This window comes from Salminus brasiliensis, chromosome 9 (genome assembly GCF_030463535.1).
Source record: "Salminus brasiliensis chromosome 9, fSalBra1.hap2, whole genome shotgun sequence".
Lineage (NCBI taxonomy): Eukaryota > Metazoa > Chordata > Actinopteri > Characiformes > Bryconidae > Salminus > Salminus brasiliensis.
The window spans coordinates 15,399,247-15,426,643 of NC_132886.1; the positions used below are offsets into that span (position 1 = coordinate 15,399,247).

Here is a 27,397-nt window from a genome sequence, read left to right on the forward strand (position 1 = left end):
TGTGAAGACACCAAGAAAATCTGAATACCGCAGGGCTCAAAGAGTGGATCCTTCGGTGGCGTGACCCCAAAATATATGCTCTCAGCTTTCAACACACACACACACACACACAAACACACACACTGCTGTAACTCAGAAAACTCTTCAAGAAATCCACTATTTACTGCTCCTTTTACTTCATTATTGATCTCCTTTATGTCTAGCAGAGAACGTCTGTCAAAGTTACATATGCTAAATGACTGTTGGAACAAAATAGAAGCTTTACAGGGGAAACCTAAATGGAATTTCAATGGAAATCAATGTAAAAATATATAATTCTATTTTCACTCAAATTTGGACCATTACTATTGGGTTGCTCATTATGGCCCTCTGGCACAACGTAAAGAACTTTGCTGTTTTAAAATAACACTTAAAAAACTGCAAAAAAAAAAAAAAAAAAAAAAAAAGCAACAGCGATGAACTGATACCACATTTGTGTTTGCAAGCAAAGCAGAAGGGGATATATTTTATTCTGATTTGAATATGATGAAATGCTCTGCAAAAAGAAAAAAAGCATCTGCTTTTAAACGTTAAAACAAATGTGAACCAGTTGAAGCAGAATGTGAATGTAAATCCCATGACATGTCATTATTAAGTATAACAATCAGTGTGTATGTAATATATAAACACACCATATGGACAAATGTATTGGGACACCTGCTCATTTATTGTTTATTCCAAAATTAAGGGTAGTAAAAAAGAGGGTTTTTTTATTTTGTTGGAGTAACTGTCTCTACTGTCCAGGGAAGGCTTTCTACTAAATTTTGAAGCACTATTGTGAGGATTTGATTGCATTCAGCAACAAGAGTGTTAGTACAGTCAACATGTTGGATCACCACTCCCAAAAGTGTTGCCGTATTCCAGAGACACACAGTTCCACTGCTCCACAGCTCAATGCTGGGGGCTTTATACCCCTCTAGCCCATGCCTGGCATTTGGCATGGTGCCAATAGGTTCATGTTTATCTGCTCCAGGAAGTCCTATTCTATTGGCAGTACTTCTACACAGGGATTAGACTGTGTGTATGCATTTGCACATCAGTGTCAGCAAAGGGTGCGACTTAAAGTAGCTGTATGCTTCGTTAGAAAGCGTGTCCACAAACATTTGGACATATAGTGTATATTGTAATTGCGTATAGAAAAATCTAAATCACTCCCAGCCAACATTCTCATGTGGGGCTCACATGAGTGGAACGTGGGCACCTTTATCTCACATGGGTCCCATCTAGGCCTTGTATACAGTTTACAACCCAGATGAGGCCCATGTGTAACCCCTTCTTGTCTCATCACTAACTCTGGTGAGCATCCACGTGAGGCCAATGTGGAACCTGAGGACAAAACTTTCTGGTTTCAAGTTGGGCTACCCATACCACTGCCAGACGAGGAACAAAAGATGAGGTCAAATGTTAACATTTTGATGGATCAGTCCTTTGAAGACTAAAGGCTTGTTTCATGTCTCATATGAGAATCAAATGACCAAAGAGCAGTGAGGCTGAGGGCAAACGTGAACAAGCATGACGTGGTTACTCATAAGAAGAACAGACTGCAGATCAAATCCTATTGTTTGAGGATATAAACCCGCATCCACTGACTTTATTTATGCATAGACAAAGCAAAGGAGAAACCTGTTTCTATCAACTCGACCTCATTCCATTCAGATCAAAGCCTGAGAAGAAAAAATCTAGAGAATAACAAAGGTGCTGCTCATGGTTTAACTTGAGAACATAATTTAGTTTAATTTCTGTGCCCTGTAATTTGAGCAGAACTGTGGAAAGTCAAACTGGAGCTGCTCTTCTTAAATGGCAGGGCAAATAATTATAGGAGTACATTTCAGTCTCGTAAAAAGGACGCTATGAAAATGTGAAGGAACAACCTTTTGTGATTCAGGATTTACACAAGCTCTGTCAAGATGTAAGGGCTACTTACTGAATAGATGTTCAATCCATTCTGATTAGAATAAGGACATGTTTAGGGAGAGGGAGATAATAAGTGTAGTGTTGTGCTACTGTAACATACAGTCTCAAATCCACATAATACACAATAACACACAAGTGTTTAGAACTGGTCCTTGGCTTGGATTCATGGTGCAAAAAAGAGCTTTGTAGAGAGACTGTAGAGAGCATCCTGAGCAGCTGCATTGCTGCCTACTTTGGGAACTGCAATGTCACTGACTGCAAGACCACACAGCAGATTGTAAGGACAGCTGAGAGGATCATTGGGGTCTCTCTCCTTTCCATCAATGACATTTACATCACAAGCCACATCCGCAAAGTCATCAGCATTGTGAACAACCCCACCCTCTTCTCAGTGATGCTGTCTGGCAGAAGATATTAGAGCATCTGAACCATCACTGCCAGTTTCTGCAATGACTTCTTCCTCCAGGCCATTAGACTCATCACACAGGAAATGAACTGACCACCCTACACATTCACACCACTCTATTTCACTTTATCTCATTTGCACACTATGCTGACTGGAAAAAAATAAAATAAAAAATAAATATATATATATATATATATATATATATATATATATATATATAATATTTATTAATAATATATGATGGTATTAGTGACATCCATTAATATTAGATATTATTATAACTATTAGATACAATTAGATGACATTATATATACATTATATAAATATATATATACACACACACACATATATATAATGTATATATAATGTCATCTAATTGTATCTATTAGTTCTAATAATATCTAACGTTAATGGATGTCACTAATCCCATCATATACTGATAAATAATCATTTCTTAATTTGTCAAGGATGAAAATAGGGACATTTTTCCCCTTTGCAGCAGTAACAGCTTTTATGCTTCTACAATGGCCTTACACTAGATTTTAGAACACTGCTGTGAGGATTTGATGACATTCAGCCATGAGAGCATTAGTGAGCTCAAAAAGTTAAACAAATATATACATTATACATTAAAATACAATTTCACTCCACTGTTATGTTACTTTTGTTATGTTGTGTTGCTCTATGTTGCACCATTTTCCTGGAGGGACCTAATTTCGCTCCACTGTGTACATGTACACAAAATGAAATGACTTGACTTAAACCTTAATCTGCAGGTTCTTCTTAGAATATCTTGTGGAGTCCCACAGGGTTCTATTTTGGGGCCTATGAAACTGATGTTAATTATGAAAGTAAGGTAGTTATACAGGATCTAAGGGCTTAATGTGTTATTGTTAAGAGTACAAAATGAAAACAAAACATATTTGGGGGTAGAACGGATATAAAACACATAAATTACAATTTGCAGATGTCTCATGGCCTACCAGCTTCTCTTTGTTGTCGTCCTGGCATTTCCGGGGTGTAGAATCTTTTAAAAACATAAACAGTCCTCAGTCATCCTGTCTTGTTTTTCGCTTGTTTGTTGAAACTGAACAGGGGGTGTCTGACTTTTCAGGGTCACAGACAAGGGATTATGTGCAAAAGTGTGTAATAATGCAGAGATAAACCGGTGACATATTGACTGAAGCTGCATCTTCTAGACACCACAGCTTGTAGGCCTTTGATTAGACATCACTTCAGAAGTGAATCTGCTGAAAGTGATCATCTAACGCATGCTGATAACACTAGGTCCCACTAGGAGTCCTTGATCCTTATAATCAAAAACAAAAGATTTCAGTTTATTTACCAAGCAGACTAGAGGGGCTTACACAAAGGCAACACAACTGAGGTCAACAATGCATTTGATTGATAGTGTAGCTGTGCCAATTCATAAGTGAAACAAATAAATAATCATAAAAATGTTAGATTAAAAAATATCAATAAATAAATAAATAAAAGCAGCAGACGAAAATATTAATAAAGTAACAAAACTTAAAGGTATAAGACATATGCCTAACAAAGTAAAATTAAAATTACAGTAAAAATAAGGGAGACAATATATCTTGGTGTGGGTGGGTGGGCACATAACAGAACCCCCACCACCTTCCACTGTTTAAATGCACCCAGATGCCATGTCTGTTCATTGAAATTTGCAATCTAACCGCTTCACAGGGTTGGTTTTATCGCTTGTAGGCATGTTTCACACAAAGTTTCCTAAAATGTGTTTTCCCAAAATGACACTAAGCAGTTAAAACCATAACCCACCGCTTTAATGAGAACAAATATCTTTCACTCCAGGGGGTCTTTGTTTGTGCTGTTGCTGAAAGGGATCACATTTCCAATAATATGACAGCACTGACTCAAATCATCTGAAGCTGTTTGTTCTCATGTAGACACCCCAGATTAAACAAAGAGGCATGCTCCCTTGGCATAATCCCTTAACACAGTCTCAACAGTGAGACGGGTATAAAAATCTTTCCCATTAGGGGGGAGACCTTTTTTATATAGCTGCTAAAGGGGGGATTAAGGATATGTGTTTTCTCAAGATGCCATCTAGTAAACGTTGACCTTAAACTGCTTGTTTATCTGAGGATTATACTGATATGTGTGACACTGTGTAGATATATAACTAATGTGCAAGGAACCAAAAAAAACAACTCAGATGGGAACGATATTGATATGCTTTCTACTGCTTTATCGACCCAACAGAGCCTACAGAGGTGTCATGTTATCATATTATTAAAAATCATCAGTTCATTGATTGTATATTATTACTGTATCTGCATTACCAACGGATCACTGTAATTTAATATCATGTAAGGATTGATGAGTCAATCTAAGTACTGGACTGTAAGTATTGACAGGTTTCTATTTTACTGTTGGTGCTTTTTTAACTAAACTGAGTTTATTGCCCATATAAACTAATGAACATATATACACTATATGTCCAAATGTTTCTAGACACCTACTCCTCCAGAAGTGCTTTTGAAAGCAAGAGTAATAATAGGGGGGTTGTTTTCCCTTTGCTGCAGCAACAGCCTCTACACTTCTACAAAGTCATTACATTAGAGTTTGGAACATTTCTGTGAGTATTTGATGGCATTTGGCCATGAGAGCATTGGTGAGGTCAGATAGTGATAATGAATAATGGATAACAAATCCCAGAGGTACTGGCTGGAGCTTCAGCACTCTAGAGAAGTCAGTTCCACTGCTTCACAGCTCAGTGCTGCAGAGATTTATACCCCTCTAGCCCCTCAGCCCAAGCACACCTGATTCAACTGACCTGATAATTACCAGGTTTCCCTGGTGTGTGAAAGCAAACAAGGAAACAGCAAACTGTGCTGGACTCTGGCCCTCAGTTCCCCACCCATGCTTTAAAAGGTGTTCCTTTAAAAGTTTTCACTTTACAGCAGGCTGGACAGTTTGGGACTTGGGAGATACTCACATTCTCATCATAGATGTTTAGAGACACAGCATTTTAGTTGTATATTTACTGGATTATAACATATAAATAATATTTATGCTGCTCAACAGAAGGTTGTATATACCAGATGGTTAACAACTAAATACAACTTCACTCCATCCAGGGCTTCTCGGAAGATCCACCCACTAAGCATGGGGATCTGTATGATCTCCCAACACAACAACACTCAATTGTCCACAAACACTGAGAAAAATCAAACCAAATGAATTAATATTAGTCAGCTAAGCATTTTAGTGTAACAACAAAAAAACACAAAGTTAAAAACATGGAAAGGCAAAAGGTTTACATCACATCTCGTGAACTACTTACATCACATCTCGTGAACTACTGTATCATCCAGAATCTCATGTTTGCTTTATTGGCTGTTTGAGTGCAATTTGCAAGTGGTACAAATAGTATTTACCAGTTTATGATACCACTCAAACACAGCAATTAGGGTAATTTAGGGTAAAAGTAATTTGCGCCAGGGCTCTGAATGCCGTCTGCAAGGTGTGTTCTCACCATGTCTGCATGAGTTTCCTCCCACCTCCCATAGATTGATGCCCTCTCCAGGGGTATTCCTCCCTTGTGCCCAGTGATTCTGGGTAGGCTTTGGACCCTGACCAGGGAAGAAAATGAAAAAAAAAACAAAACAAACAAAAAAACAAACAAACAATATTATAGACATGCTACCATAGGATATTTATTTTCCCATTTTTCCAGACAATAGATCGATTTTGGTTTGTAAATACAAAATAAAATTTCCAAATTTCCAGAGTTTGAATAGAAATCAAAAGTCTATAAAAACATAGGCTGGTCCAGAGAAAAGGCATTACATAACAGAATTTGAAATCTGACAGAATATGAAATCTGATTCCATCCTGATTTGATTTTGTGATTCATTATTGGCCGTGCTGCAAAGCCAAAACCTCACACACTTTAATTTGTTATCTACTAGACCTACATCATATCTGAAGTTGCTTTGTAAGTAAAACACCATTATCAGAGTTTACATTCCATGTTCACTGAATACTCTTTACACATTTTGAAGGGCGAGAACCTTTTTTATGGAAGCTTTTTCCATGCTGTATCTGCTTTGCTCTTTAACACTGAAGGCTGCACATGAAAACATGCTTACTAAAATTTAATGGAAAATACAGAAATATATACTGCTTTGTAAGAAATACATTCATAACAAACCAGTGACAGTCGTGAAGAAAATAGAAGCTAAAGCTGATGAAGTGCCAGGACACAACAGTGCCAACTGTGCCCAACATCTGTAAAAGACAGAGTGCTCCTACACTGGATTAAAACTAGTAATCCTGGATTATAAGCAAGTCTAGATTAATTTAACCTCAAAGGTCACAGAAGTTGAGCAGCAGTTGGACAAACATCTAAAATGAATCCACGTGGACTTTTAAAGCTGGAATCAGGTGCAGTGCGGATTTACAATGGTATTTAGGTATTAAACAACAACCAAAGAACAAAATGAAATAAATGCTTTGTAAAACTGAATGCCAGCTCCATATCCCATGCAACATCTGTCTGCTGACGCTAGTGCTCTAGCACATGCTTATTGAGTGAACAACAGGGAGCTTCTGAGCCCCAGTGCATGACCTTTAAAAACCACAGTCATTGCCTCTAAATACTGACACAAACACAACCTGAAAAGTGCTACTGGCTCTTGTCCACAATCATATGATCAATGCCTGTTGGCATTTACTGTCCTCAAATGTCTTTCTCGGATGTGTGCGGTGAGATACTGGCCAAGCCTGCACAGCTGTGGGGAAGAAAGCCAGGCAGAATACTGAGTGACCTATTAAAATACCAATAATACAAAACCATGCAACCATGCAGTCTGGAAGGTAAAAGTAGTACATAAGGATTGCCTCTTACATCGAGAGATGACAAAAGAAGTATGATCAGATGAACTTCCAAAGGCGTTTTCTTTTTCTGAAGACTACATAAATGTTATTGTGCAAAGCCATGAAATATCATTTGAACACATACCCTTAAAATGGCAATGAGCAGATGTTAATAGAAAAAAGTAAGTGAATGTTTGGAATTACCTGGATTTCTTCATAATTACTAATAAAATGTGGTCTGAGCATTATCCAATTATAGACTAATACAATCTAATCAAACTAATAACACACAAGTAGTCTGACTGTGCATGCCTTTTATTGAGCACATTGAGTATACATCCACAGTAATCCTGGAACTGCAAAGAAGACTTGCATAACATTAAAGAGAAGTTATGTGTTTCATTACTTTAGTATTTCTGGGATGCCCTGCATGCACAGCCCTCTAAAGGTCATGCTGCAGCATCTCTAGGGTTAAGATCAGAACTCTGATTTGGTCATTTCAAAACACAAATCATCTTCTTTTTCAACCTTATTTAATCTTTAGTTGACAAACAGGATTTACCTGTGCATATACCGGAGTCATTGTCTTGTGGCATAACCCAATGTCTCTTCAGTCACGGACTGCTACCCTCACATTTGTCTGTAAAATATTTAGATACACCTTTAAATTCATTGTTCCCTCAATGATCGCAAGCTGTCCAGGTTCTGAGGCTGAAAAGCCCTTCACCATGATGCTGCCTCCACCATGCTTCACATTTAGGGTGAGGTTTTGGTGTTGGTGTACAGTGTTCATTTTTCTTCAAATTAATCATTGTGCATTTGTGCTAAAAAATCAATAGAACATTTTCCCAGAATTATAGCTGTACACACAGGTCTTTAGCAATGCTTTTGTTGCCTTTTCCAGCTTCATACACCTCTATAACATATCTTCTGAGTTCTTCTGAAACTTGTTTGCATTGAGGCGTGGTTCTCATCTCCTTAATTGGTACAGCTTTTATATAAGTCATTAACACAGATGATCACTTACTTTTTCTAGCCTGCACTGTGGATGTTTATCAGTGTGTTCAACAAAAGACATGAACACAACAACTGTTTGTATGTCATTAGTTTAGTTAGACTGTTTCTATAAATACGACAGATGATTAGACCACATTTTAGTAGTAATCAATGCAAAACTCCAGGTCCTTTATGTTATTATTCTGTATGTACAATAGTCTTATTTTGTCCCATTTATTTGTTCCAGGCCCAGTGCTTCTACCATATCAGGTCAGTCCTGCAGGTAGTGATATCACAAAATGTGCTCTCCTCAAGGATTTGAGAGCAGATCATCATTACGGTAAGTACATTAACTAAATGCAGGAAACAAATGCAGGAATCAAAGCTAATGCAATATACCTGGATTATTAAGGGATTAAGTGATTTGGAAAATAGTCAAGTCAAGACAATAGCATTTCCTGTTTAATCTCCTCTCCAAACTAGCACACAACCACATAATCTGTACAGTACTGCTGGTAAAACAGGAGATGCAAATGTATTGTTGAGGCAATAAGGATTTACCTAGTGCTATTTCCATCACTGTACTGCTACTAAAATAATGCAGTGCTGTGCTGTGAATCATAGACCAAATAGAACAAAAGGTTTTTTTTAATCTTTTTATTAAACAATTACCAATTGCAGAGTGAAAGGGACATGGTAAAGAACATTCCTCTCCCTCTGTCTCCGAAAGGCTGGCCTTCTACATCTGATGGAAACACAATGGCACTCTCTCAAAGCCATTCACTTCATGAATATTGTATGTAATGCTGGTAGAAACCAGCACAAATAGCAATATGAAGAAGTATAGTAGTATACATTTAATTGCATATTAGAATATCATATAATTATTGTCCAGTTGTGATATACATTTCATGTTGTACCACTGAGCCTTTGAATATTCCAAAATGGAGCCAGGTGCATTTTCACCTACACACTGTGCATTTTACAGTACAGCCTAAAGCCGCATTGGGTTTTGTCAGGGAATTTTCATGTGCAAAAGGCGAATTTCAGGCGAATTTCACGTACGCTTCCAGGCGAATGAATTTTGAGTCAACTTTGGTGAACTCTAACATGTAAATTAGCGTACCCGACCAATAGCGTTGAGGCTCTGGCTGTATGACCTATGACGTGCTCTGTACTGTCTCTGCTCTGTCTGAGCCAAGATGGAGGAAGCGTTGATTACTCAGGTTTCAAAACAGGAGCTATTTTTTGTGCAGATTACAAAACACAACACAAGCCTGAGGCAGATGGTAGTGGATCTTTTCTTTAAGCCTTTTTTAGTAGTTTTGATTTGCATTAGCTGGTCTGTGAAACTGCGGAATCAAAACAGAGGACCATTTACACTGCTGATTTAAGGCCCTGCTTGTAACCACACCTATTTTGCAAGGCAACGTTAAATGCAAAGACTCAGTGTGACCGCAGCTTAATGCAGAGGCCATTTCTTAGTCCTTGTCCATGCATTCTCTAATGGACTTTGAGTTCCTGACCTATACTTGGGAGAGCCCACTGAGAGCATGCAGGCACAGGGTCTGAGAAACCTACAGGAAGTCAGCAAACACAGACAACAGTAAAGAGCACATGCACAATGCAATGTAGAATACTAAAGAGGGAACATCAATAAAATATCATTAAGATGAGAGATTAGAAGGATAAAAAGATAAAGAATGCGATAGAGAATGTAGAGCTAGAGTGAAAGAATGAGAAAGAAAAATAGAAGGTGCAAGCTTATTGAGGGAAATGGCAGGTCCCTCAGTATGAACACGGATGGTAATGAAGCGAAGCCCAGAGGGGAACCTGAAGCAATCACAGAACACAATGACGCTATAGAGACGTCCAGTCACCCCGGAGACAATAGAGACCTCTGCTGGGATCTACTCAGTGATGTCATCTCTCTGGATTGGGCCAAAGCCATCAGGCTAAGAGGTTCAAAGGGGGTAAGCTGTTCCCTTGTCTTTTTGCCAAAGTATTAGTTTAATTCAATCATGTCCTCCTCATTCTTTTCTTATTCCCCCCTTTCATTTACTCCTCAGAGTTTATTCAAGAGCTTCAGAAAGTACAAGTAAGGCAACGATTATAACATGAATATGGAGTGGAGCACAACAAGCTCTGAGCTCTCTGCAGTGTGGGTCTGAAGAGGTCTTGAGTTAATGCTGAAGAGGGGATCTGCATTTGTCCTACTTTTTGAACCGCTTCCTCCAAAAAGCCTCCATTTCACATTCGCTTTGAATCTGAACTCAAAGGAAACCAAATGATACATTGATAAGGAGCCAAGTTGAATAAGAACAACTACAACTACAGGTTTAAGTGATCACACAGCATTTATGGTTAAATGAATGGTTGAATGAATGGCCTAATCAATATTAGTGAAGGTTAGCCTTCAACGTTTGCCAACAGCTACTTCACCTACACATCAAACGCCATGTTCTGGTGGGTAGGGACAAAATGCAGCCAAAATAATGTAGAATTTAATTACTTTTTTTTCTTTATCTATGTCGTTTCATGTATGTTAACCCTTACGTCTAAAGTTATTACAGAGAGTTGTCATGGTTTTGCATCAGTATTTACATGTTTTTCCATAATTACACTGTCAGTTATGTAATGAGGAATTACATTAACATTAGATTTTATTGAATTCACATTTTTATGTTCATTTCAAGATCAAGACATGCCCTAAATGCCAAACCAGAGACACAGGAGATAGCAGAAAAATAAATAAAAAAATAAAAGAAACAGGCCGCTACCCAGCTACCTTGGTTTGTACCTTGACTTGTGATTCAGTGCTTAAAATAACAAAAATCTAATCTGATACAAACAGCAACAGCAGTCCTTACAATTCATGGAAAAACAATCTGAAGTAAAGAATACAAAGTACGCCACTTTAGCTTTGCGGCAAATGTAGGCAGTGATGACGTAAATGAAAGGATGCAATCACTGGAAATGCAAACCACCAGCCATTTATACCCGTCAGGTCCAGACTCAGACGATCATCTGGAATAACATTATTATATCGGATACACTCTCTCACTATCCATAATGCCAGTAGGACGGCAAAAAGAGATCAAAATAGATGAAAAGGAGAGAGTGAGTGAGTGTGTGTGAGAGAGAGAGAGAGAGAGAGAGGCAAAAGCATGTTTTCTTTCCACAAATCAAGACTGCGGGCGGGACATCGTCTTATCCGCTGGGATTTAAATTGGAAGATGAAAAGTGGGCATTCTGAAAAACAAACACGGAGTGAAACCCAAACACTAGAACTGCTCACCTCTTGCAGTACCTCCGGCACTTGCACTGGAGAGAATGGGATGAAATCCTGGAAGAAGGCTGAGGAGGATAATGAGGAGAGAGAATTCTGAGCCAGGCGTTTAGGACACATTAATTTGAGTTTGTTTTCACTGAATGAAAGGTGGGGGTATGGGACGCAGAGGAAAAATAAGCCCTGTTACTGGTTATGATATTAGCATGCTCCACTTTGCTGACACATGGTGATGTAACCAAACATTAGAAGGCATTTAGAGGCGGGTAAAGGTGGTATAAATGTCCAACAGTATTAAAATATCTTGAAAATATTTTGTTTACCCTGCTGAAAAAGGCTGGTCAAGCTGATCAAGCTGGTTAGGCTATTTGATCGGCTCTCCTCTCAGCATAGGGTGTGTTTTTGTTTGAGCTTGATGGTTTAGATGGTCTACAAGCTTGATCAACCTGGCCAAGCTAGCCTACCAGCATGTCCAACAACACCAGGCCGGTCGACCAATCTGACCGCCATGACTGACTTCACCAAGCTGGTTGACTAGTATGACCAGTATGACTGGGCTGGTCGACCAGCATAACCAGCGTGCCCAAGCATGACCAGCTAACCAGCATAGGGTATGTTTTCTCCTGCATTACCAGTTTTTCAACCACATTGACCTCATCAAAGACCACCTGAAAACAGCTTCCTGCTGGATGTTCCAGAAGGCTGTAATTTAAAAAACTTTAGTTTTTTTAGGCAAAATCCACCTACGAGTAGCCATTGTTGCAATGCGATGATGCCAGATAATTGCACTCGACTCAATCTTGCAAAACATAAAAGGCAAAAGGTTTATTTATTCTTTGTACACCATATCAGGGCATTTGAGCTTTAAAATACAAATACAGCATGTCTACAAATATACAAAATGTCCTATAAAAAAAAGTCCTACAGATTGAAATCTATACTATATACAAAATATATTAGACAGAAAGACAGCAGTCAGTGTTACTATGGTGTTGAAAGAAAAAAGGGCTACAACCATGTTCAATTTTAAGGACAATTTACATGACAGATATGATTATATAATAAATTTGCAAAGTGTGCAAATAGCAGTAGATTGTAAACATTACCAGCAGAAAGTGTATAAAGTGATATCACAGCATCACTGACACCTAGTTAAAGGTAAGGTGCACATATTTGTCACTGTACAGTGTACACTGTACAGCGAAATGTGTCCTCTGCATTTAACCCATCTTTGGTAGTGAACACACACACACACTAGTGCACTAGGGGCAGTGAGTTCACACACCCAGAGCGGTGGGCAGCCAACGCCAGCACCCGGGGAGCAGAGAGGGTAAAGGGCCTTGCTTGATGACTATGAAGATGTCTATAGCAGTAATATAATATAATAATTAGGTGCCTGAGTGGCAAGAATATTGGGGATGAATTCCCATCTTCACAACTTCTTCAGTAGCCTATGGGCAGAAACTGTTCATTAGCCTGCTTATTCATCTAGACTGGATGCTACTGCGCCATCTGCCAGATGGTAGTATGGTAAACAGACCAAGTGCTGGGTGACTACCAGGCACTACCTCAGGCATTGTGATTAGTAGATGTCCTGTAAGGCAGAGCCTGATGCAGCTGATTAGATGATGTCTATGGTGCATCTATAGAAGTCAGTGAGGATGTCAAGAGGCAGAACACACTTCTTGAGCCCTCACAGGAAGAAGAGATGCTGGCGGGCAGATTTCACAGCTGTGTGGACAGAGGAGAAACCAATTCACTCTGCAACAAAAATGGCAAATGGCAAAACCTATTAGTGGAGATATTGTAGTAAATAAAGTGTATTGTCATATTTATGCAACATATTATAAAAGTGTTATGACCTGAACACCACATTAAGGTCTGCATCTTAATAGCCATGGTTCCCTTTAAGTATTAGTATGCTTGAAATGGCATACCAAAGGCACACAGAATCATAAGGAGATTCGCAGACTGAAAGGCAATTACATAACCTGCAGTTAAGCCAAACCAGACATGTAACACCCTTTCCTTCCTAAGAGGAGGCTAGGGTACTTGAAACTGTAAAAAGCTGCTCTGTATGCAGGCAAGGTATGCACGGTTGTATGTACATTGTGGATGTTAACCATAACTACCATTCATACTATGTATATGCATGCGGCAAACAACTGCAGATTTTGCTCCTCACGCAGTGCAATTTACAGCAAATACAGCGAGTCATTTTCGGATTTAGCCGGTGTTGTCCTGCGAGTGCTTTTGGGCTTAGCTGTAGTGGGTGTGACTCGCGGCAGAAAAGCAGCTTCCACTGCCACCCTCTTTCGTCTCATCTGTGCAGCCGAGCCTTGAGCTGCCACAGCTCCAGCCTGAGTCCTTCTCGGCGAGGGCCATAAGGCCGCACAGCTTGAAGACAGAATGGTGTGATGTCACGCTGCATTAGAATGCTCAGCACCAGTTGGCAGCCTTTCCCTGCCGTCACATTTCGCTGTGCCTGTGACAGAAGTGCATATTTTATAAAAGTATTGAGACTCCCTCTTTGCTTTGAGGTCATTCTGACCACACAGTGAGCATGCCAAGCATGACTAGAGTCTTCTTCCAGAGCCACCCGAGAGCCATCTGCCTAACGCAAAAATAGATACCTCCCGGAAGCGCAGGTTTCTGGGAAGTCACTTAAGGGCACTTTTACTTATTGCTCTTGGGGGCCTTAGGACACACAGAGCTAAATGGATGGAGGTACAGGGCCTCTCACCTACAACAACAACGTCTCTAACGGCGCTAATGGTTTTAACGATCCTGTCTTCTCTCACCACTAAAGTCAAGCTTAAAAAGTTCCAATTGGTCTTAATACCTTTTTTCCCCACAATCCGGCTCTATAATGCAGGTCTAGACTCCTAACAGCAAAATGAGTGTAAAATCTCCTATAAGAAAGAAACTTTGACATGAGGCAAGTCACAGACTACAAGCCATCCTCATCTAGAGAAACTGGACAGTGTTATAGCCTGTCTAGCTAAAGACTAATGACAGCTTGAACACTACATGTTGTGTCCAAATGAGAAATTGTGCCCTTTTTGGTGATGAATAACGCAATTGATTCAAATACTTTCATTCAGATCATGTCAAATTGCTTTAGGGCAGCAATCTCATGAAAAACTGCAATTACTTAACATGTGCAACAGTTCGATGAATGAGTAGATGTACCCCTAGACAAAAGAAAGCCCATCTACAAATGTTAAAGGACACATTCATGCAAGTTTAATGTAAAACATTATTCACTTAATCTATGTTTTGATATGTTAGGACTCTTGTGCTACGTTCTGCTGTGTTTTCCATGCTTCATCGCTGGGCGCTGGACAAATACAAGGTTGTATTTAAAGATCCTCCTGCTTCAAGGTCCAACTCTGAACATAATAGAATATTATAAAACAACCAAGCAATGTTACCAAGGGTTACCCTCCAAAACTCTTTACTCTTTTTCCTGTTAAGAACTCACACTGTCTGTCACTAACTCTCCTCAAATGCTCATTGTTTTCACACTCTCATGCAGTTCCTCAAACTTCTCATTTCTGGGAAAGAGTGGGCTGTTCTGATCTTCAGAGCGTTTCCCTGCCCACTAAGATATGCACATCGTAGGTTCTGGAAAGTGCTTACATTGACAACAAATAAGACCAGCCAAAAATGCCTTCACTGACACCCAGGCTTACCATGGTGGGTTGAAGCTGTGTGTGCTAGCAGATGGTTCCTTTCCTTAAGAACCTTTCAGTGAACCTGTGGCCATGGTCATCCCAAAAGTGTCAGACCAAATGACAGGAGTGCTAAGAACCTTCACATATATCTAAGAACAGTTTTAAAAGTGTACCTCACAAAGCTGTAAAGAACCAACCGAACATCTCACTGTTTCTCCCAGAATCTAAACCCTGTCAGTAGACACATCAATAGGTATTACTTTATGTCCAAAGGTTTGTGGACACCTGCTCATAGGTCTTTCATCTGATATCAAAGGATATCATTTTAATAGGGTGTTTATTCCTCCTCTGCTGTAGTGACAGACGCTGCTCTTCTGGAAAAGCCTTACAGTAAATGTTGAAACACTGTTATGAGGTTTTGATTGCATTTAGCCACAAGAGCATTAGTGAAGTCAGATACTGATGTTGGATGATACTGATGTTTGGAGCACAAACACCACTGGAGCTCCAAGAGAACACAATTCCGCTGCACAGCCAACAATCACTTAGCATTGGGCATGGTAATCTTAGGACAATGTGTGACTGCTCTAATCAGTCTTCTAATAGAAGTGCATGACTACGCTTACTATGCAAAACTCTCCAACGTGGGTGTGTTTAGCTCAATTCACTAATTAGAAGTGGTGTCTGGATTCTTTTGAACATACTGATCACTGCATTTGAGGCCGATGTCACGACCAAGCACTTGGAAGAGTACTGGCAGATCCCATTGGCTTGTCATGGCAACTTATGATGCATAAGCTTGGGGCAGTACTGATGAAACACACATGGCACAAAACCAGATAAGTGGGCTTGGCACATACAACACTGCCTAATAGCAAAAGCTGAGGTGCTTCAAAGCATCCCTGGCAGAGGCCAATCGAACTATATTGCAGCCATTTGGAATGTTATTGTGTCTAGTACATACAGTACAAGTCCTACATCAAAGCTGCTAGCAAGACGTCTGCACACCCTTTTGCCTTGGAAAACCCAGAAGACGTCTGGAAATCCACCGTAATTGTTTGCAGCAGTTCGGCACAAGGTTTACTTTCGTAATATCTGGCCATGGTCATGATGTTATTCAAAACCATCACTGGTTGCACCTGCCACACAAGTGAACAAGGGGTTATAAAAACCTCTGGTGGCCAACAGGCCACGTGCCACTTCTGCAGAACTCACCGAAAAAACAAACAGCGCACTTACTTGGCACATTAGGGCCTGTATTTTAGGCTGTACAGTAACTGTGCCTTTCTCCCTGTTGTTTTTCAAATGAGAGGTCAGCCAGTTATGGGGGGTGACTCCTCTTCCTGCCCTCCAGCCAGCCATCACCCTACCTGCTTCCTGTGCCTCCAGTGAAAGGGGGGAAACAGAGCGAACGCCTGTCAAAAGGTCACCTGGCAACTGCTTCCCTCCGAGAACTCATCGCCGTGGAAACGATCAGTCAGATGAATTGTGTGTTTTGGGAGATGGGAGGGGGAGAGCGAGAGGAAGAGCGATAGTGAAAGAGAAAAAGCGAGAGTGAGAGAGATACCCTTGGATCAAACATATTAATTAATCTATTTGAAAAAAATAAAGGAAAAAAAAGTCCTCAGGAAACCTCTTACATGCAAATTAGCACACCACTATGTATGCTGATAAGGGACACTCCATCTACAATGTTCTTGCAGTGAATTCAACACCCAGCGTGCCCTATTTCAGAACAGTAATTAGCTATTAGCGCTGACCTGTTGCTCTCATTCTCTGTGTACTTCAATCACAGACTGAACAAAAGGATGTTAGGAACATCAGAGCTGCTGGCTCCAGTCAATACTACCTTATCTTTTCAGAGACAGGCTTGTTGTAGGCTGTACAAGAAACATGAGAGTGATAAGAGGCCTGAATTATAGAGAGCATTAAAGCGACTATTTTCAAAGCGCGTTTGACTCAGTAACAGCACTTAAACTTTAAAGCTGCATCTGCTTGCAACCAAATGGGGAAAAAACAAGATAAGAAAATGCATTATAAGCCATTGGCTGGGCTAAATGATGTTACTGTATTTATTGGAGTGCAGTTTTTCAGAGGAGAAATGAAAAGACGTTCCAACGGATAACAGCAGCCTGTTACCCAGTGAGACACACAAACACACACGAGTCAACTGCACAGCACGCATTCACATTTCCTGTCTTGACCCATGCTAAATCCTGTCCTGGAGGGGTGGGGAATTGTGCTGTAACAGAAGTGTTTGCATGGAAACACTTCTTTTCCATGATACTGGAAGTTATACACAGCAGAAACACAGAATCCCTCCAATGCACCTACCCACGCCACCATGAGATGCTAGTTCAAGAGTTCAAAGAAAACAAGGTGTCATGGTAAGATCAAGGAACGAGGCCTTGATCCAAAGATACACATGGTCTTCTCTCTTTTCAGGTTGGCATGGATTCTGTTTTGACACATGCACTCTGTATATGCTCTCTGTACTTCTCAACAGACCTCAGGGCGCTGCAGAAATGCAAGTTTGTGTGTTTTAGATGAGGCTCGGTCCAGCTGCAGTCTAGCAGGTGCCCCGAGTTATGGGCCGCTCCTGTTTGCGTGCCTCTTTTCTCAGCTGATGAAGCTCAATACAATTAAGCTGAACTGAATCTTTAACAAGTTTGTCTGGCATTTGTTGTTATAATGAACTCTTAATGTTTTTTTAAAGGAAGCAGCTTAACTGTGTAACAGAATTGCCTTTTGGACACAGGCTGTTACTTGTTGGGGACAAGAAGTGTAGCAGTGAGAAAACGAGCTGTTTAACACAAAATATATGTGTAAATATATTCATATCAGTTCAGCAAAAAGAGGATGTTCAGACTAGTTAGAATGCAGAAGGCTTCAAACCGCTTTACATTTTGAAATTGCTGTTTTTTTTTTTACTTATCCGTGAAACCTAGAATCTTAATAAGATAAAAAAACACAGCCGATTCCACACCTCTCAATTATTGGTTATCTTATAAGAAATATGTATATTATCTCTACATTACATTTCAAATATTGAATCCTTTGCCTATGTGCCTCTCTAAAAGGACTGTGGTATGTTTATGTGGTGTTTTTTTCATGGGTGGTCATCATCTTTCTTGAGAAGGACACTGCGATTCAGATAAGGACTTGTTTATGCCAAGATCCTAACTTTCTTACCAGACATTTTGGAGGGGCCCTGATAGTGTAAACGCGTGAGGCCATTTTGTGGAGATTATTTGGGAACGTTTGAGGCCTTCAGGTCTGACTCAGAGAAGCTGTTTTGAGGAGCATGTCAGTAGGAGGTGTATGAGGGAGGGAATCTTTGTTGACTGACACTGACGATGAGACCATCTTTAGTAATGGTCTAAATCAGGGGCAGGTGGAATCGGGCCGAGGCCCAAAAAAGGTTCTATTCTTTCACTTTGAATTTGCTCGGACAACAGATCTCAAAGGAAGAACCAATCCGAATCTTTATTGTGTTCTACACTTACTTCAATATTTCCTTTTTATGTTCTTATGTAATCCTGGAAAACCATCTAACAGTGTGTGCTCTTCGACCACACGTGTTAGAAGAGCTGTAATGATTGAATTGAACAGTGTACTTACTATGTAGTAGGCATGTTTACCGCTGATAAGATTAGTGCATGGTACAGGGCTTGTCTGTAATCACACAGCTCCCTGCTTCCTACTCAAATTTAGATTTTGTAATTGGGATATGCTGAAGTGTTGTTCTTGAGACAGGTGCCAGTTCTGCTTGGGGGACTGTGGAAGCAGAAGTGGACTCAATCAAGCGGTGAGCGTTAAAAACAAAAAGGATGGTTGACTGTCCTTCTGAGCCTCTGTTAAAAGCATTTTGGACTTCTCCATTAAAAAACACATTATTGGAGGAATAACATGAAGAAAACTGCCAGCCAATAACATCAAGAACAGTGAATTAACAGAAATGACAACAGCAGAGTATTCCCATATGTCTTATTAAAACAGACATATTTAAATGTATTTGAATGTTCATTTAGATTTATTGCAATAAAAAAATTACTGTATCATTTTAGGAAAGTGTTCTTTAATAAAAAGTGGTCTTTCATAAGCTACCTTTAAAGTAACATATTTTAAAAACCATTACTACACACTGTCTGACACGTTTCCTTCTCAGATAAAACATTTATTCCATAATTTATATTCTTTTGAAAAGCAAAACAATCACTTAAAACCTTTATGTCATGTCCTTTAAACCAGATGTTCAGTCAACAATGCTTAACCACTCCTCCCACCTAACCACTGCCACACTACGCCATTAGTCTAATAGCTGAAACCACAAAACAGTGGTTGTTATTAGCCTGACAAGACTGCACAGGTCGATCAACAGGTCCTTGACGGGTCAAGTAGAAATATCCGACTTAAAAATCACCGATAATTTCAATAGATAAGTGCTCTCTTTTGGAAATGAGCCTGTGGCGATCAGCTCTTCACGAGCTAGATGCTAATTCAGCATTTCAAAATAAGGCATCAGCTTTCCTAATTTACCCTCCCTTTCTTCCCTTTTCTCGTCCTTTTTCACATCAGGAGATTACGACTCAAATCCAACCCCCCTCAAAATCATCTTTCAAACAAGACTATTCACAAGCTAGGTTTGAGAGGGCCATTTCCATGACAACAGGACAAGATTAGGTTGGTTGGGGTGGTGGGGGTTGGGGGGTAACTGCGATTTGCGCAGGTCCTTGATTGGGAAAAGCACTTAAAGATTTCTGTGGAGAGCGCAGGGGGCGAGTGGCTCAGTGAGAAAATGGGCTGGCCCGGGGAACAAAGGAGCACACGGGAAGGAAAGCAGAGCATGTGAAATTCATGGACAAATTTTAAAAATATGACCAGCGTGTGCAATTCAGTTTGAAACCTTTTATCTGGTTCTGACTGGATGAATTTGAAAGAGACTTCTCATACAAAGCTGGGCACATACGGTATTTTTTCCCCTGCAAGAAAAAGCTTGAAAATTTCAGCAGTTTTCTGTTCGTTTCTGGCTTTTCACCTGAATTCTTTCATAGCATATTCAAGTAGCGTGACAGAGGTTCATGAATAAGCTGATGAGTTCACACTCCTGTGGCCTCCTTGTTAACTACCCTTCCTGTCCGTGCTTCCATTCAACCAATGTGCTGCCTCCTAAAGCAGAAATGTCACTGTCACTCACGTCTGTATGTGGCCAGAGAATCACAAGACTTTTCACAACTGGTGAGCTAAGCTGCACTGCTCAGCACTGTAGCCTGCACCAAGCTAAAGGCCTCCTGTGCTCGGTAGTGGGGGTGTCATGATGCACATATTTTCAGGCCTGATATTATTTCCAGTTCTTCTGTCATGATTTTTTATTTTTTTATGATCTATTAAAGGCTACATATTTCTAATTATTCTAATTACTACACAGACTTATGTAAAATTCAAGGTGTTTTTGATTTCGTAAGTGAAAATAAATTCCTTATCCTCTACACAGAGCACACATTTAGTAGCTTATATTCAATTAAATTAAATATTGCAAAAATGAAAAAAGCAATGCAAAAGTTTAAATAACTTAAAATAACAGCTTCAGAATAATCTGGAGGTACAATATTCATCTCAGAGTCATATTTGTGCAAAATACTAAAATATTACTCACATCAGTCCACGTTTTTCTTTTAAGCCAGGTTCACATTACACAACTTCATCAGATCAGATCGTTGTACTCTTCAAACCTTAAAAAACTTGAAATCAGGAATCTTTTAGTGGTTTTGTTTTCCACACTACACGACTGATCAGTGACACAGGGTCACAAATTACATGAGGTTACCCTTTATACCAAGAACCTAAAGAAACTTTTAAGTTTAAGTTACCTTGCAGGAACAACAAGGATGGAGGACACCTACTGAGAGGTGCTGTGTACTTGCTATTGCGCAATACAATGAGCCCATTTGTTAATCACTATCATCCACAGCTAACCAGCTTAGCTTAGGCTACCACAGGAGGGTATACGATCCTCACAACATAACAGAATAAACAAACAATTGTTGTTTGTGTTAAATGAACTGAGGTTTGACAACTTTACTACCCCTTTCAAGCCTTCAAGCAGAAGCATTATGATGTGCATTACCACCACCTACTGAACAGCATCATAATTTAAAATAAGAGAACGAGCATCTTCTGCCATCGTGTCAGCGCTTCATTAGCAATGATTGCTGGGTATTTCCGTTCATCTCCGTTTCTTGTTAGTTCTAGGTAAGTCACCAGCTGTGTTCCAAAGCCTAGGCTGCAGCCCAGGTCGGCTGCTACGTCAAAGTGAAGGACCCTTTGAATACAGCCCACATGGGTAACCGAGGGCCCACACGTGATCGATAGAGGACCTGGCCTACCTTGGCTGCAGCCCATACTTTGGAACGCAGCTAACAACCGTTGCATCCAGGAACTTTAACCATTCTTGGAAATGCGTTCCCACATAGCAGCCTAGCCAGCACTGAGAGCTAAAATTGTGTGAACCTGCCATTACTTCCGTTTGTCAACAAATGCACGTGTACAGCTGTCAATGAGGGCGAGCTCAAAGCACAACTCATATTTACTTATGACGGGGGTATAAAAGTGAATTACACTCTCCAACTGTAGGGGGAGTCCATAAGCAAAAACACCAATTCTCACAAGGTTTAGTGTGAGGGACTGTATATCGTCGCTGTCCAATTAAAAACATGTATCTCCAGAAAGACTTTATAGGAGAAGGCAAAAATTGTCTTAACTTTGAATGGAAGGCAATCTAAACTAAGTTTATTCCAAGTAATTTAGAGCTTTTCATTGGTCTATTCATGCAGAATTTTATTACAGCGTACAAAGCACATCTACAGGGTTCAAATGATAAAAACAGGCAAAAATAGAACTGTGTTTTTCATTGGACAGCAGCGATATACTGCACAGTTTTCTAATACAGTGATTCCCAGCTCAAGAAATTTCGGGAGCCTCCTGCCCAATGCATGGATTCCCTGTCTCAACATACCTGGTCCAGCTCATAAGGTAAAAAATCACAGTAAATACAATTTCCATATACTAAAGACTCATTTACTTTTCCTAGACCTTCTCAAGTCCTGTTTGAAAATCCTGTTTCAGACATTTCCTTCTGTGTCTGACAGCAGGCTCCTTAGAAATAACCCTAAATAATGTCTCACAGATGACTGACTCATCTCATCCAAGCCTTAGCTGAATAATATTTACATATGAAAAGGACAAGATCTCATCATTTTCTTATATCGCTTTCCTCCACATCTCAGAAATCTTCCAGCGAGATCTCAGTGTACATGGAGATCTTATGCTTCCTCACTTGTCTCTAGACATTCTTACAAGGAAACGCTTAATCTCCTCATTTCTCTTAAGCAGGGTTACAGAGAAAGAATTCAGAAAGCACTGATCCTTAATTAATAGGATTTCAAGATCTGCTGTACTTCTCCTGAGACAAAGAAAAGTTGATCTCAGGCCTTGGGTATCAGGAGATGAGTCAGCTGTGTTGGAGGAGGAGCCATCTAAACAGTTCCAGCAGTGCCATCTGAAGAGTTACGTTTCAGGACATAGTCAGATCCCAGCCTGACTATTACTGTCATCACTTAGGCCAGGCAACACATTTGTCCTGGTTACCGACTGAAAATCACTGCTAATTACGGAAGAGCTTAAGGCCTACGTTATATCAGTGCTGTCATAACAAAACCTTGCATCTCCAAAATGGTAAATGTACAGTCTAACTTTCAATAGAAGTCAGTGTAAACAAAATGGTTTTCATGTCATTTGGAGCCATTTATATTGGCTCATTCATTATGAAATTGTTGCCAGAATTATGTCTAAATCTGCATAAATCTGCACATTTTAAAGATTTTCTTGCATAGCAGCGACAGTTTGCAATGGTAAGAAAATGCCTACACCCAAAAAATCCCCCAAAATTACAACTTCTAGAATTAATATGTGACTTCAAAAGAAGCTGCCAGCTGGCATGTCTGCATAAACCCTACACACCCAGTTTAGTCTGATAGGATGCACTCAGATGTTTAGTTTGATCACTGACAGTGGTTTCCTTAAAACGGCAAATTAGAGACCCTCTAAAGAGATCTGTGACCTTTTCTTGGATACTGTATTGATATTTTTACATGGGGTGTGGGAACATTTGGATATATCGAGGTATCATAAATGTGATATGTTTTGCAAAACTGTGTCGATTCTCAAACATACAGTGTTGATTTTTAAGTAATAGTTTCAATGCAAAGATTGGTGGCAGACAGTAGTTCATTTTGTGTTGTGTCTTCAGATCCCACTGTTCTGATTCAGATTTATGGACCTGATGGTGTGTTTTATACTATGGCATTTTTCCTAAAATTGTATGTTAAAAAATTCCCAATATTTCACCTTGCTTACAATATCACAATATATCGCAATATTTTAAATCGTAACCCCTGTATCATGATGCGTAGCATATCACCAGGTTCTTGACAATACCCAGCCCTAATTTTATACTCATGCTCTCATTCTAACTATATGATGTATAGTGTTGTGTAGCCGAATATCTCTTGATTTCTTTGGCTTCTCCTGATGTTTCAGTGTTTCACGTATTTTTCGTATTTTTCACTGTACAGTGAAATGTGTCCTTAACCCATCTGTGGTAGTGAACACACACACTAGTGAACTAGGGGCAGTGAGTACACGCACCCAGAGCGGTAGGCAGCCAACTCCAGCGCCCGGGGAGCAGAGAGGGTAAAGGGCCTTGCTCAAGGGCCCGGGAATCGAACCCACAACCCTGTTATCGATAGCCCGGTGCTCTAACCACTGAGCCACCACTGCCCCACACAGCTTCAGTCAGATATGCTAATTCTTTTAGTATCACTGGACAACTCAACTCTGAGGTCTGGCCTCACAATGTGATTTGCTAGCTCAAGTGTAAAATAGTAACTGCTAAAGACGACAGCAGACCATTTATTTCTTGCTCGCCGTGTTGAAGTTGCTCCTACAATCTTGCTAAGCAAGGTTAATGTGAGCCAGCCACACTATCATGTTCTACTGTTGAACACCCTGGATCATTCATCTTTGTGAAATGTGAAAATCTCACCCCAGCGCTTATCAAAAAACAAAACATAACCCAGATTGTCTCCCAAACCCCTAAATCCACATTCCAAGATGACTCTAAGGGAAGCAAATGTCGGGGAGTCTCGGGAAGAGCTGTGACCTCGACAGTGAGACAGACTCCAGCTCTAGGCTCCCTACAGCGCCTTCTGATGATGTAATCTCCCAGCAGGCCATGCAGCTGGTTTGAGTAGAGACTATCTGCTGGATAAACCTTTGACTCGTAGGAAGATGAATGGGAGGAGAGCTGGGACACAGGGTTAAAGGAGACAACTGGATTCTACTGAAACAAAAAGAATGCCTGTCCTTACATTACTGAGCTAATCCATAACAAAGTGCTCCAGATTTACTGCCTCCGAACTGCTCCATCAACATTAGCAGTACAGTTAACACAAGCTTATTATTATTATTATTATTACTGTCATCATGGTGAGCCACCAACATGCTGTTCCTGGTAACCAACTGAGCATCACTGCTCTTAAAACTCAGAAACGTTTTAGGCCCACATTATATCATCACTGTTCTAACAACACCCAAACCCATTAGTGTTGTAGTTACAGAGAGTGAGCATTTAAAGCAACATTACGTAGCTACTTCAGGCTCAGCATGCTGCTAACTGCGCTATGCAACTTTAGGGAAGTGGGCAGGATAACGCTCGCGAGTCATGATTCGTATTCGTATAATCTGGTAATGCGTCATTTCACATGCTTCTTTCACTTTCACATATCTCTCAGCTTGTCTAGAAATGCATGTGTACAGCATGTCCTTTATGAGGGGTGAGTAAAAGGGCAGTTTACACTAGACCAGGAGCAAGAAATACCAATTCTCACAAAATGCTTCTTTAACTATATTATTTTCTATTGTACTATACTTTTACATTATGATTAAGATGTTTTGCCATTACTATTATTTTAGTTTATTTTATTTTTTATCTTTTGTAAATTTTCTCTGTATATTTTTATGTGATGCAGCTCATAGACCTGGTTTGTAACTCACTCACATTTAACAGGCTTCAGATTCTGCAAGGGAGCTGTAAACAGGGCGTTGTATGGTTGCATGGAAGTTAGGCCTGTGACTGACAGGGGACCTAAACATTTTTTTGGTATTTTGGTAAAAATGTTAGAGATGTTGGGCCCAATATAATATATTTTAATGGGTCCCAAACTCCCTGGCAGCTCCCCTGGCTGTTAGTATAAATAACACTCTGTCCTTGTTTTAACATTGCACCACAAAGCATTTTGAGTTTATTAGTGTTATTATTGAAAAACAAAACTTTAATTTTTAATGCAAGTTAATCTAAAGGGGGGTTATTCTAAGTAGGGCTGTGAAACATGACAATTTTTATATTGTAGAATAATCATTTTTGCCATACACAATTTGCTTTTCTAAGCATACTGTGGATATTGTCAGAACTTAAAGAACACATAGAAACTGCATGTTTAATTACAAACAGTGTAATTAGCCCTGTTTTGATGTGGTGCAGTACATTTTGAATAAAAACACTGTACTAAGTATGGGAGAGAGAATCTGCTGCTACTGATACATTTGTCTACCATCACATGTATTGTGATAAACATCATGTATCATAAAAATGTCTTTAAATATCATAATATAATATTTTTATCATATCACCTATCACCTCCTAATCCATCATGAATATGCAAGGCAGCTACTTCAACCACTACGGATACCCCAATTCATAGCCCCAGTCTTCCTGAAAGAGATCATTTAAAACACCTGTCTAAGGAAGTACTTGCAGTACACAAGGATTCAAAGAGGACAGCTCTCCCAGCAAACAGCTTTTAAATTCATCTATTAAATTCAACATCATAAAAATAGCAAATCCCATCATTGTTCAACAGCACATCTGAGAGTGGGCTAAATAACATTGTTATGGCTCACAGAGGCACAGATTTAAGATTAAGAGGCTTTGAGTTAATGGGAGAGAGCTAAACACTATGGGAACGTGAATAAATCTCCTGAAATTTGGCTCAGCAGAAATATTGGCCCCGAGGGGCTGTTCTGCAAGAACAGATGCAAGAATGCACACTCTTAGCCCATGCTATATTAGCCTACACATCTTTATAGAACACCGTAAATGTACAATTCTAATGAGAATTTCTGGAAAAAACGAAAATCACACGAACATGCACATTATTTAAGCAGCATTGAGGTCATACAGCAAAACATACCAGCTGGAATGCATGCTAGGCTAGTTGTGAGGCACTACCCTTACATACTACAGACACAGCACACACTTTTCCCATGATATATGCCGGGTGATCACAAAACTGCAATTGGACCTCCCTGCCAAATTAAACAATGGGATTTGGAATGGAATCCTCTTAAGGGGTGTAAAACCTCTCGGAGATGCTGCCACATTCAAAATCCGGATACCGCTGCAGGTGCTTGTTCTAAAGAGCTGTTACGTCATACAAGGGGAAGCAGAGATGACATGCAGGGACATGGCCTTTGTTTCTTCTAAGTGTGGGTTTCTGGCTGGTGTCTGGCAAGCTTTAATAGAGGCTAAACAGTCATTACTTTACTGCTCTGCCACTAATTACTGTTTTTATGCTACGTGGTGCTTTCGATATAAAATTATGTAGTCTATTTGGACATACACTCTACATCTAAAGGTAACAAGACAACCCTCCAAATGAGTGAATTCAGCTACTTTACTGAGCCCTTACTGACATAGGCCTTTTGACTATGCACACAGCTTGTATAATCTCCATGTCAAGGCATTGCTAATAGGATACCATGCATTGTGGAGCAGTGGACCTGCATTCTCTGGAGTGATGGAGCTCCACTGAATAGCCTAGAGATGGGTTAAGATGTTCATGAGTTCATGATCCAGAACAAAACAAAAACATCAGTACCCGACCTCAATAATGCTCTTATGGCTAGAACCCTTGCCGTTTAAAATACTGGGTGAAGTCATTTACACATATCTGGGACCTCTTGGCATGTGGCACAGCCTGAGTCCACCTTTTCCAACTATTCCCAAACTATTTCCAAATTTAAAGTTAGGCCTTCTTCAAAGAAGCTAGATCTTCTTCAGACTTGGCATCAGATAGAGGGGTACAAAGGCCC

General features: G+C 39.9%; 1 protein-coding gene across 1 annotated transcript in view; it reads left to right on the forward strand.

The window, feature by feature from the left end:
* The window catches only part of m1ap (meiosis 1 associated protein), a 72,456-nt gene that overhangs the window by 15,853 nt on the left and 29,206 nt on the right, over positions 1–27,397 (forward strand). The window contains exon 2 of the mRNA XM_072687571.1: positions 8,469–8,561. Within this exon, the coding sequence (XP_072543672.1) occupies positions 8,521–8,561 (41 nt within the window). The 5' untranslated portion in view covers positions 8,469–8,520. The remainder of the gene's footprint in view (positions 1–8,468; positions 8,562–27,397) is intronic.